The sequence below is a fragment of the Amphibalanus amphitrite genome, unplaced genomic scaffold, assembly GCF_019059575.1.
Source record: "Amphibalanus amphitrite isolate SeventyFive unplaced genomic scaffold, NRLGWU_Aamphi_draft 001805F_arrow, whole genome shotgun sequence".
Lineage (NCBI taxonomy): Eukaryota > Metazoa > Arthropoda > Thecostraca > Balanomorpha > Balanidae > Amphibalanus > Amphibalanus amphitrite.
The window spans coordinates 21,439-34,381 of NW_024883298.1; the positions used below are offsets into that span (position 1 = coordinate 21,439).

Sequence of the window (12,943 nt, forward strand, 5' to 3'; positions counted from 1 at the left end):
ACAAACCCTATGTAAACCGGCCTACTGTTCGCTCATGTTCATTCAACCGTATACCGAATGTGTGCAACGCATTCTTGGAGGCGAACAGGGATGTGGACGTCTGGGAGAGTAGCATGGCAGAGTTCAGGTCAAGAGTGAAACGGTATGTGAGTGAGAGACACAGATAGGTAGGTGTAACTGTTCGGCTGTTACTGGAAACAAATGTTTCTAGTCTGCTTTGTTTTTACTGTGGTCGTTTTTACTGTGCTTGTTTAGTGTGTATCAATGTTTTATTTGTTGACTTCATCTGTCATTGGGGTAACGCCCGTTGGTGATAAAAGAATAAATGAAATGAAATGAAATGAAAAGTCAGCAGATTGAAACTGACTAGACCGGGTCGAACCGAACTGAACAGAGTGGGCGAGTCAGGTTAAGGCAGTTGATGGGGGAAATGTAATGTTGAAACATGGGCATTGGACAGTGCCAAGGCAGGTGTAGAACAGGCAGGGTAGGGTTAAAGGGCAGGGATGTTAAGTTTTAAGACAGGCCGGGTCTGCTAGGGAGAAAGGAGGTTGAAGGGCGCATGCGGATGGTTTGCAAGACCTAAACCATGGACCGGTCATTCGCCAGGAAAAGAAGGGCACCACATTTTAGGGCATTGACGAATGGGGAGGGACTACCTAGAGCAAGCTGGGGCGTCAGACAGAAAGGGCACTGAGCTGGGTTAGGCACGGGAATCGACCGGGCGCAGGGTAGGATAAAGAACAGGCACGGGAGGGTAGGGTAGCGGATATGCAGTGGATAGGGCATGGCATATATGCATGGCAGGAAGCCGACAGGACCAGGCACAGGCAAGGTAATCACAGGATAGAGCAGATGTAGGAATGTCATATACAGGGCACAGGAATGGCGATAGATATACAGTGCAGGATAGGGGCACAGAACAGACCACAGGAAGGGCACCTACACACAACACAGGGAGGTACAGAGCCCAGGTAGGTGGGGACTCAGTAACACAAGGGCCTGTGAGAAAGAAAACTGTTTCCCACAATATGACGCATGCAAAGAGATCCAATACCGCTCTAAGGTGGTCCCACAAACGACACATTCATGCTAGTCAGAAAAGTATTAATATTTGGAGAACACAAGTGATTCTTACCTACTTACTCAAGCGGACCCAAGCGACGTGGGCCGATACGAGGAAACGTCATACGGGGAAACCGTTAATCGATAGAATGAAGAAAAACTAAAAGTGCCATCGTTATTGGTAATATTGTTCGTGATGTTGTTTATGATAACCACAAAGTTTAACTTTCGAGTTAGACTGTCAACTGACTGGACTCAGCGATCGCTGGCCCGACATTCTTCAAGGCATGTCCTGGAGCCCTCAGAGGTCGACGCAGGCTCTCAGAGGCTGGTGGGGCCCTCAAAGTTCTGCAAGGGACCTTTAGAGGCCGGACTGAGGCCCTCAGAGACAAATGCAAGGCTAGGCCCTCAGAAGCCAATGGGGCCCTTAGAGGCAGACTTGGGCCCTCGTGGGCTGGAATGGGGCATCCAAAACCGCATGAAAGTAAAGTCAGCTGCGTTGGACTCCTAGAGGCCGGCTTAAGAGCTCCAAAACTCGGCGTGGGCTTCTAAAGATCGGCTGGAGGCTCTCAGCTATCTGTGTAGGGGTCTTCTAAGGTTTATATAGGCCCGCCCCTCAGTAGCCGGGGAGGGCTCTCAGTGGCCAACAAAGACCGTCAGGAGCCAACGCTGAATGTAAGGGCCTAAAGTCAGTCAACAAACCAGTCATCGGGAAACATACTTTTTTGGACGGGTTTGTTATTCGAGGAGCGCTTGCAATTTGCATTTTGTATGCGATATGGGGATGATGGGGATGTACAGTTACATACACTATTATACCAGATATTCCAAATGGCCCACTGCGGCCGGAATCCGATCTAAAATACCACATAGATCCGTGAAAAATAGAAAATCAAGACGTACAAATCCTCGAGATGACCAGAATTCACGAAACGACGTCAGCATTGTCGCTTGAAGCTTGCCAAAGAGCGCTAAATCTGATCTTTGAAGCCTTTTCATCCGTCAAACCGGCAGAACAACCGCGTGGGGACTGCTGATGCATCCGATGTCCCGCCCGTTCTACCCTTCCAGCATCCGGCAAAGGTGCAAATCACCGGGCAATGAGGCTCCGGGTGTTGTCAGCCTTTCATGTGGTGCCCCCAAAAAATCACCAAAAATAAGGCATATATGCAACCAGTGGAACATCCTCTCAGACGAGCGTCCCCGTCTAATCCACTGATGGGGCCAAAGTGGGGAGATGATTAAGCGCACTATATCGTGCCCGACGCAAAGGAAATCTTTCTTCATGTTTGCTGAAGTCCTTCCTCATACGGCAAATATGCGCAAGATTGGCGCTGTGAGAACCTGTCCTTCCTCTGGACGTATACAATAGCTGACCTGGGATTAACTCAGACCTTAATCCCATCAAAACTCTCTGGGCGACTCTTCAAGAGAACGTCAAAGGGCTGCTAGGAGCCACCAAGATCGTTTGCCTCACCAGACAGCTCCAGAAGGTGTGGGCTAAGCTTAACCCTCGCATGTGTGCGGCGTTCGCCAGCTTCTGATGTGTAGGGAGGGGGGGGGGGGGTCGGTTGGACCCCCCCTTGCCGTTTCGCCCTTTATCGAGCTAGAGCTTTGCGGAAAAAACGATCGTGTTGCCCGTGACGAGAGGAAGCCGATAATGCCCAATTTTAAGGTCCTAGGTCAACAAAGGTCGGGAAAATCGGGCCCTGTTAGAAAGCCGTAAAGCGTTGCTGGTATGGAGTTTTTCGGGGCGCTGATCACGAATCTCGTGTTAGTTTTGATCACAGATGATGTCTTTAAGCATTTAGACCAGGTCGGGTCAGGTCAGGTCAGGTCAACCAGTATGGGTCGTGACGGGTATTCGTATTACGTGTCAACCGCCTCTGACAGCTTCGTAACATGTTACAAAGGCACCAAAACTACTTCGTAAATGTTCGAATGGCTTTTAAATTCGAATTCAGCTCCAAAAACTCAAGCCTGTAAACATGTAAAACTCGAAAAAAGTGAACCGAGGTCACCAAAGGTCAATGACCTGACCTGACCTTCAGGTGACCTTGACATCCACCCTTATGCATGGGAGCAACATAAAATCACGTTTGAAGGTTTCAAACCACGAAAAGCTTGCAAACGCGCGGCTAATGCGAGCCGACATACGCCGAATCGCGATTCCGGCCAAACATGGCTTCGAGAAAGTGCAGGGGTCGTTGCCAGATCTCGAGAACGGCTGGACCGATGGCGCTCAAATTTGGTACACGGTTAGGGACCAGTTAGTAGGGTGCCGTGCACAAGTCAGTTGGGACCCTTTCTGCACGTGCGCACGTGCAGGGTGCCGCTCCCAGATCTCGAGAACGGCTGGGCCGATTGTGCTCAAATTTGACACATCGCTAGAGACCGGTTAGTAGGGTGCCGTGCACAAGTCAGTTGGAGGTACCCCCTCGAAATTTCGCACGTGCAAGGCCCACCCTCTCGCTCGCTCCGTTAGTCGCCCCAAAAGGCGTTATACTGGTGGTACAGTGTCATAATTTGGCATACCAATGCGCAAAGAAGTGACGCAAACTTGATAAAAAAAAATTGGCTCGTTATTTGCACACGAATTTGAGATATAGGCCTCCAGAGTTCGGAACGTTTTTTTTTTTGGCCACCCGGTAATATTAAGAGATGAAATGTTTATGTAATCAACTCTTTTCATTGCTAAAAAACGAATAAGCATGTCAAGCTGAAACACGGTGTCAGGGTGTGATATGTGTCGGTTGAGGTCAGTAGCTTAGCAATACACAGGCTTGTTGTTTTATGATTGCCATATTTTTCCTAAAGGTCACGTGAGGACATGTCGGACTTGTGACCTCGCCATCGTGAGGACTCCATCATACCAGGAACCAGGTGCGAAGGTCACGATGATACCAGTAGTAGAAAACCGATGGATAGGGCTGAAGCTGTGATTCTTGGTGATTCAGACAATGTGCGCATCGGCCACTCGCTGATTGATCATCCGTCGCGGTCGCCTGCCGGCCGGCCGGCCCGAGCCGACTCGCCGCCCGCGTCGCAGTGCCTGGCGACGCGTCTGCGACGGCGGGCGACGGTGGCGCCGGCTGGCGATCGGTCGGCAAAGTGCCGGGCCAAGTCGGCGAATCAAGCTCGCTCTCTTCGCCCCTCTTGCCCCCTGGCTCCGCCCCTTTTATCCCCCTCGACGGAGAAGTTTATGCCCCAGCTTGCGCCGTTACCGCGCTAACCGACCACCTCGCGATCGGACCAATAACGCCGCCAATTCGTCCCAGACGTCCATCGGAAGAGCCGGCTGGCTACGGCTTTAGAGATGACCGGATCAAAGCCAAAGCCACACTCGTTCATCTACCGCTGCAGAAAATATGGCGAATCGAATGTCAACATCCGGTATCAGCTGCTATTGAAGTTAATGAGTGATGTTGGTTGTTGTCGAACGGTCTTGGGATAATCGAGGAATAAGTCCGATCGCGAGATGGACGCGCTTCTGGAAGACATAGGCCAGCATTACAGAGTGCAGAGATTGATTCTGTCAATAAACACAATGCATGCTTTTTATACCCTGCTGATTTACTTTTTGGGCGGCAATTAATTCTGAAAATAATAATGACTTAACCTTCCAACGCATGTGAAAGATAATGTCAAATAATTATGCTGAATGCGCAAAAAATAAGTGCAGTTTGCAGAGCTGAGCAGGGTGCTTTGAGGGAAGGTTTGGCAATCGCGCTGTCAGCATAGACTATACCAGACGGTATTATCGAGATGGGCCCGACGTGTCGACCTGAGAGGCTCTGACAGACAAGTAGATCAGACTGGGAAGTTTACACTGTCGCGATAGCGCTGATATCAGGTGACAACGCTGTCGACACCCGGATATGATCGTCTCCAAATCACCTTCGGGGTGTTCGATAGGATCTTTCGCAACTAATTTTCCAAAGTGGGGATTATGCGGGACATCTAATGCGATAACCTATTTGAACGTCCTTTATTGTCGAGTGGTGACAGATGATGTGGTGTTCAAGGAACGATTTTTTCATCTGTCAGCGATCAGGGACTATCAGTTAAGCGGTTGCGCGTTGTTTAACTGGGTTCTAGGTAGGCATAAATCGCACCATTTCGTAATATGTTTTCAAAACCTGAACTGCCGGATCTGTCTGTTATCTGTTTTTCACATAGGTACTTACATATATGAGCCCCTATCGAAGGTGAGCGGGTACGACCTAGTCCTATATTGCCCATTTGTCGCAGTGATTCCTTCGCATATTTCGGAACGAAGCATTGTCTGAAGATTCGACATTTCCTTGGTCATTGCTTTATGAATGCCGAAGGCTGGTCGCCCTTTCGCAGGGAGCCGTGCAAAATACACACGCGTAGTTAAATGACTACACCTGGGCTTGACAATGTCCACGGCCGTCCACGGCTACTAGAAGACCAATAAATAAGACATATTACTACCGTTTCTGTGATCCAAGTAAAAGGAAGCATTGCCCTTTCTGCCTCCCCCTCCCCCACCATGCACGAGGAGTGGAATGCCGATTACGCCGATACTGACCACCAGCAGTGATTGGATCAGCACTGCTGTCTGCGGTATTGTTTGCCTTTTAGGACCACTAGCAATGAGGTGTTGTCCTTACGTCAACGCAGTCATAAGGATATTGTCTGTCTCTGGACAAGCCGCCTTTCATTGCAACATGAGTTTTAAGGACAGTGTCTCATTCGTACATAGTAGTCTTACAGATCAGCACTGAAGCCGATAGCCATTGGTATTTGACTTCGCGTCAATGTCCTTTGGGCTGTCTGCTTCTTATCGGAGACCTAGATTTCAGTGGAACTATCGACACCCAGGGAGTAACACGCAATTCCTGGTTGTGCAATGAATGATGAACGTTCAATAGCCTTGGTCAACACCTCTCTAGATATGAGATAGACGCTAAACATATAAAGAGAGCATACATCCGTTGAGCTTTAATCGTGGCGCAAGAAAGCTGAGAACCGTTGCGACAGCTGCTGGAGACCTCATCTGCAGTAATTGATACCTTTTGGTGGTCATTAAATTCATTCAGCTATTAGCAAAACAGCAAGGTAAGAATGGTTTTATTCTGTCATGACAGCGTCGATCTTGCTTGTGTGCATGAGTCCTGTCAATTGCGTCAATGAGTTTTTTTTCTGTAGTCACTCGTACTGTAACTTTAGTCTTCTCGTTGCATGCCTGTAACTGGGTTGTCATGATGAATGTCCATGAGAAACTGTATGGCCGGTTCACGCGGTATTTATAAACCATAAGTTACTTAGATAGGTGGCTATAATAAACTTTCCTTAGAAGACCGTGTTGGGTACGGCTAAGATGATTTTTTTTTGTGGCCAGAGCATCTGCGTCAAAGTCGTAAAGTTATTAAAATGCCTCCAGTGTTGTAATTTCAATGTTTTTTTTTTTTTTCTCATTCAGCCAGTCAGTCGTCTTGTGCTGATCGTGTCTGTTCCCTGGTCGGCAGAATGCGCTGGCTCGTGCCGCTGCGGGCCGTCTGTCTGACGGCGCTGGTGTGCTGCGCGCTGTCAGCCCCGACCGCCCCGTGTCCGGCCACCTCTCCGGACCAGCAGGTGTTTGTGACGAGCAACTCCAGCTGCGCCGAGTTCTACCTGTGCTCCAACGGCGTGCCGCACCTGCTGGTCTGTCCCGGCGACCTGTACTTCAACCCGGCTACCAGGCGGTGCGACTACCGCCACAACGTCCCGTGCGACCTCGCCGCGCCGCCGGCCGCCGCCGTCTCGGCTCCGGCAGGGCAGCGCGCTCACCACCCGGCGGTCAGCAGCGCCCCCGTCTGTCCGGACCCGCCGGGTAGGTACCCCGCTCTGTTCCCCAACCCTGACAGCTGCTCGACCTACTACATGTGCGCCGGCACCACCGCCGTGCTGATGCCCTGTCCGGAGGGGCTGCTGTTCAACAACGACACCTGGACCTGCGACTTCCCGTCCAACGTCGTCTGCCCGGAGCTGTACGCAGCTGCCGCGGCCAGGTCTGGGTCCCTCTCAGCCGCCGCCTCTGTCTCCAAAGGAACGCCTCCTCCCTCTGACAAGTGCCCTAGCGTTGACGGCACGTACCCTGTTCTCCTTCCTAACCCGGACGACTGCGGCTCGTTCTACATGTGCAGCCACGGCGCGGCCTACCTGGTGATATGTATGCCCGGTCTGTGGTTCAACAACAACACCTGGACCTGTGACTACCCGCAGAACGTCCAGTGTAACCCGTCCGGCACTTCGGCAGCCACCGGCGTCAAGGCCCTGCTGTCCGTCAGACAGCAGATGGAAGTCGCCAACGACTGCCCAGCGGTGGACGGAACGTATCCCACCCTCCTGCCGAATCCCGCCAACTGTTCGACGTTCTACATGTGCAGCCACGGCGTGCCTTATCTCTACACTTGCCCTGCCGGGCTTCACTTCAACAAGTACACCAGCACGTGCGACTATCCGTGGCGGGCCCGTTGCACTGAGACCGAGGGCACAAAGGCATTGAAGCGGGGAGCACCCACTGCCAAGGATCCTAGCGCGGCCCTGACCTGCCCTTCTGTGGATGGAAAGTACCCTACCTTCCTTCCGAATCCGTACGACTGCACCTCGTACTACATGTGCAGTCACGGCGTCGCCTACCTGTATTACTGCCCCGCCGGTCTCCACTTCAACAGGTATATCAACACCTGTGACTACCCGTATCGAGCTCAGTGCACGGAGATTGACGACAAGACTTCAGTGAAGACGGGAGCTCTCTCAGGAGCAGGAGCTCTCGCCAGCGCTGGATCTGCCTCAACCTGCCCCGCCGTGGATGGAAAGTATCCCACTTTTCTTCCGAACCCGTACGACTGCACCACTTTCTACATGTGCAGCCACGGAGTCCCCTACTTGTTCCACTGCCCTGCCGGCCTCGAATTCAACAAGTACTCCAACACATGCGTTTCCCCATTACAGTCGCAGTGTACAGAAATTGAGGGTAAGAAGTCGATGAAATCCGTAGCCGCTCCTAATCCGGGTAATGTTATGGCGGTCTCTGAGCCTGCGGGGACGTGTCCCGAGAGGGATGGAGCGAATCCCGTGTTCCTACCGAATCCCCAAGACTGCTCCACTTTCTACCTGTGCAGCAACGGCGTGCCCTACCTCCAGCATTGCCCCGAAGGTCTGGAGTTCAACAGCCGCACCAACACGTGCGACTTCTCGTGGCACGCCGGCTGCCAGGAGATCAATGGCACAGCGGCTGCCCAGCCAGCCCTCTCACCCTGAGGTGTCTCTGAGAGGAAGCTCGTGTTGCATAAGTGTAACCCAGTGTAACCCAACGGCAGTGGCGCAGCCAGGGGGGGGTCAGAGGGTCAGCTGACCCCCCCGAAATTTCTGTCAGGGGCCCGCTCGAGAGAGAGAGAGAGAGAGAGAGAGAGAGAGAGAGAGAGAGAGAGAGAGAGAGAGAGAGAGAGAGAGAGAGAGAGAGAGAGAGAGAGAGAGAGAGAGAGAGAGAGAGAGAGGGAGGGAGGAGAGAGGTCCTAATCTAACCGGACGAGAGAACTGGCCCGGGCCCCCTGGGTGGATGGGGCCCGGGCCCCCGTGGATGGGTCCGGGCCCCCGGGAGAACGGGCCCCGGGCCCCGGGTGGACGGGGCCCGGACCCCGGTTGGATGGGGCCCGGGCCCCGGGAGAACTGGCTCGGGCCCCTGGGAGAACGGGCCCGGACCCCCTGGGTGGATGGGGCCCGGGCCCCCGGGAGAACGGGCCCCGGGTGGACGGGGCCCGGACCCCCGGGTGGACGGGGCCCGGACCCCCGGTTGGATGGGGCCCCGGCCCCCGGGAGAACGGGCCCGGGCCTCCCGGAGAACGGGCCCGGGCCCCCGGGAGAACTGGCCCGGGCCCCTGGGAGAACGTACCCGGGCCCCCTGTGTGGATGGGGCCCGGGCCCCGTGGATGGGTCCGGGGCCCCGGGAGAACGGGCCCCGGATGGACGGGCCCGGACCCCCCGTTGGATGGGGCCCGGGCCCCCGGGAGAACGGGCCCCGGGCCCCGATGGACGGGGCCCGGACCCCCGGTTGGATGGGCCCCGCGCCCCCGGGAGAACGGGCCCGGGCCTCCCGGAGAACGGGCCCGGGCCCCCTTTGTGGATAGGGCCCGGGGCCCCGGGAGAACGGGGCCCGGAACCCCGGTTGGATGGGGCCCGGGCCCCCGTGGATGGGTCCGGGCTTCGGGTGGACGGGGCCCCGACCCCCGGTTGGTCCCCGGGAGAACGGGGCCCGGGCCCCCGGATTGATGGGACCCGGGTCCCCTGGTAGACGGGGCCCGGAGCCCCGGGGGGACGGGGCCCGGTGCCCCGGGTGGACGGGGCCCGGAGCCCAAGGTGAACGTGGCCCGGGCCCCATATGGATAGGGCCCGCGCCCCCGTGTGGATAGGGCCCGGGTCCCCGGTTGAATGGGGCCCGCTAGGGTGACCCGCTTGCTCCGCAACGCGAATAAGGTGTATTTTCGATCGGTGGGCGTTTGGTTGGTCTTGTGTCCGTGGGTGTCATGTGTAGTTTATTACAAAGGTTGACGTAGGTTATTGAAAAATGAAAGCCATCGATGAGTTACTATGTAGAGGTTTGAAACATTTATATTTTTAAGAATATTGCTGCTCGTCATGCAAAAGCGATGGTTGAATTTTGGACAAAATTGAATGCTCTTTCCAACTAGGTATGCCATTTTCATTTGTCAAACGTACCAGGTTATGCAGTGAAACCCGTGTAATTAAGTAAGTCATTAACAAATACCATTTTCTCCAGCGATTTGTTCCACCTTGTTTTTGATCAATTAGCTTTTCACAATTTTTCCATGCGAGGCTGTGCATTTCTTTTGCCAACAGGCGTTGTTAGAACCAGCTCCGTCAAACAGTCACTCGAAAATAGCATTAAAGGAAATAGTTCACTTTTTAACATGGGTTTTGAACTGGAATAGCAGTTCCGTAGCTTGGGCTGAGACGAGCATAAATCAGGAGCTTTTACAGCCCAACGATCACCCTAGGCAAAGATATTCTATTTCTCGTCCCGAAAAAGGTGTCTTGCGTTGAGGATGTGTGCCTTGCATAAATTTCCATCCAGTATGAAAAGAGCATGGGTCCCGAAAATTCTTCAGAAACTAGAGAAATTATCTACGAGAACTCTAGAGAAATTCTCGTACTGATCAATTAGGACATTCAGGGGAACATTATCAGATCGAGCAGATCGCCCAAATGCCGGTGGCTGCGATAATTTCTCTGTTTCTGAAGAATTTTCGGGACCCATGCTCTTTTCATACTGGATCGCGTGTGCCTTACAGAAACTGAAAAGTTCTTCCTATATCAAAATATAGAAAAGAAATCTTTTGTTATAAAAAGGTTTTATTTTCTTTGCTGATTATTTTGAACATAAAAAATAATAAATCGTTGCAAAAAAAAATAATTTCGTGAAAGTGAACTATTTCCTTTAAGTCCCAAATCTGTCCGAAACGTCAATTTTCCAGCATAAGTGCCCTCACGGGTGCACGTGGCGCGTGCCATCCCTGCACCGCACACCATTCGATAGCCCGTTCGATTCTCTACACGATACTGTGTTCCCCGTGCCGATCGGGCCCACGGTTACCGAGATACTGCACGGGGACCGGACCAGTGTCGGGCAAATTTAGCCATTTTCGCACGATTTTGCAAGCCGATTTATACATGTATTGTAAAGCCTTTGACGCGAATTTGCACTTTTTAAGCACGCGCCATGTGCTCGTTATCGATCCGATCGAGCTGAGACCCTCAAAGGCACGTTGCCCATCCTTGATCTATAAATCGTGAAAATTTCAGCGCACTAGGCGCAACGGTCTGGCCTGTACCCCGCGCTAAGTAACACCATGCCGGGACCTTGATGGCAGACAGAATCTACGTCACCACATCACCACACCACAACAAATCCGGCCCAAGGCAATACATGTCCCATATGAGCGCGTTAACCCTCGCCGGCACAGGCCATTCCAGCCATTTTGCGTCCTTCGACGGCACAAGGGGGAGGTTGGTACGACCCCCCGCGTTTGGCCCATGATCGAGCTAGAGCTTCGCGGAAATAAAACGAACGTGTTGCCCGTGACGAGAGTAAGCCGATGATACTCAATTTTAAGGTTCTTGGCCATTGGTTGGCCTTCCAGGTCAGGTCAATGACCCAAAAATCGGGAAAATCGGGACCTGTTAGAACGTCGTAAAGTGTGGCTGCTATAGGGTTTTTCGGGGTGCTGATCACGAATAGATATCATGTTAGTTTTGATCACAGATGATGTCTTTATGCATTTAGGTCAGGTCGGGTCAGGTCAGGTCAGGTCAACCAGTAGGGGTCCTGCCGGGTATTTGTAGTACCTACGTGTCAGCCGCCTCTAGCAGCTTCGTAACATGTTACGAAGGCACCAAAACTACTTCGTGAATGTTCAAATGGTTGCTAAATTCGAATTCAGCTCCAAAAACTAGCCTAGAAACATGTATAGGTAATTCGAAAAAGTACCGAGGTCATCATAGGTCAGTGACCTGACCTGACCTTCAGGTGACCTTGACACCCACTCTAATGCATGGGAGCAGCATCAACTCACATGTTTGAACGCTTAAAACCACGAAAAGACTCCAAACGAGCGGCTAATGCGAGTCGGCATACGCCGAATCGCGATTCTGGCCAAACATGGTCTCAGTAGGTCACAGGTGAAAGGGCATTTGAGTCAGGGTCATGCAATTTCTAGGGTGGGTGTAAAACTGATCAACGCGAGGGTACTGAAAGTGTTGTCGCGATCGGCCGCTTTTTACGCGAGTTATTCACGAAAACCCTTAGGGGGTTGCATCACACCCTCCCCCTGTGCCGGCGAGGGTTAAACCTTCTTGTGATCGAATTTACGTAATGAAAAAGGATAAAGGCACAATCTTCTACAGCAGCCAATAGATGACTTAGGACAGGCACATGGGACTGCTTAAAATATTGTCCGATAGAAGCAGGCAACAGCTCCGTTAGCATAAATGCTATGCATATTGCGGAAGGGGCACATTTCGGCCTCGAAAGATACGAATTCGTACCTCATAGTAACATATTTCTGTCATGGTCAATTCGCGTAGAAATTGAACACCGGGTGATTACCGAGCTATTGTTCTATCAAAATTTTCCGATTCAAACTCGCTCAGGGTGATGGTGCAGATAAAGGGGGCCCGCTCAGCAGAATGCGTACGAAATATGGAAAGATTCTGAAAAATGGGTGGGGGCCCGCACACTAGGGGGCCCGCTTTGGAGGTGATGACCCCCCCGAAACCAAATCCTGGCTGCGCCACTGCCCAACGGGCAACGGCTGGTTCGTTGTACTTTGTTTTTGCAGCTAGCGGATTCAAATATCCTAATTTGTCTTTGGGTGTCTCAATGAGCTGTCAGTAAAACTTTACCATGTCTGTCTGTGAGTTCGTGCTTCATCTAATTATAATTTATCTTATTGATGGCAAGCTTCTTCGCACCAACTTTTGTTACCTGTGTAGGAAGGCATCGTTTTTACGCTGTGGTAAATTATTTATTGTTTTATTTGATTTTACGTGATCAAGTTGACCCAAACATATTTACTTGTAAGTTGTAATGTTTATGAATGATAGATGAATAGGCTAGCGTTCCCTCAATACATTACTGTCTTAGTGAGTGTGTAATTTGTTATCGTGTCGCGTCAATACATTGTTGTGCTATATGTTCACTTTAAATAAACATATTCCGCTCATGTTGTCTTATTGATAGCATTAGGTGGGTAGAAGGAAAAGCGCGAGGAGGAAGTAATGAAAACGTACAAATTTGTGCGAGGCTTTCTTTCTTGACTGTTCTGCGCTGACCGCACACTCTCCCTCAAGG

At 51.9% G+C, this 12,943-nt stretch overlaps 1 protein-coding gene across 1 annotated transcript; it reads left to right on the forward strand.

Annotated features, from left to right (window-relative positions):
- Positions 1–6,013: 6,013 nt before the first annotated feature.
- LOC122375264 (chondroitin proteoglycan 2-like) lies at positions 6,014–12,815 on the forward strand. Its single transcript, XM_043354543.1, has 3 exons — positions 6,014–6,150; positions 6,561–8,387; positions 12,399–12,815. Exon 2 carries the CDS (start codon positions 6,562–6,564, stop codon positions 8,335–8,337), a length of 1,776 nt encoding a protein of 591 aa, XP_043210478.1. The 5' UTR covers positions 6,014–6,150; position 6,561; the 3' UTR covers positions 8,338–8,387; positions 12,399–12,815.
- The last annotated feature ends 128 nt before the right edge of the window (positions 12,816–12,943 follow it).

Coding starts and splice junctions, on each gene's coding strand:
- LOC122375264 (XM_043354543.1), top strand. CDS start 6,562: ATGCGCTGGCTCGTGCCGCTGCGGGCCGTCTGTCTGACGGCGCTGGTG.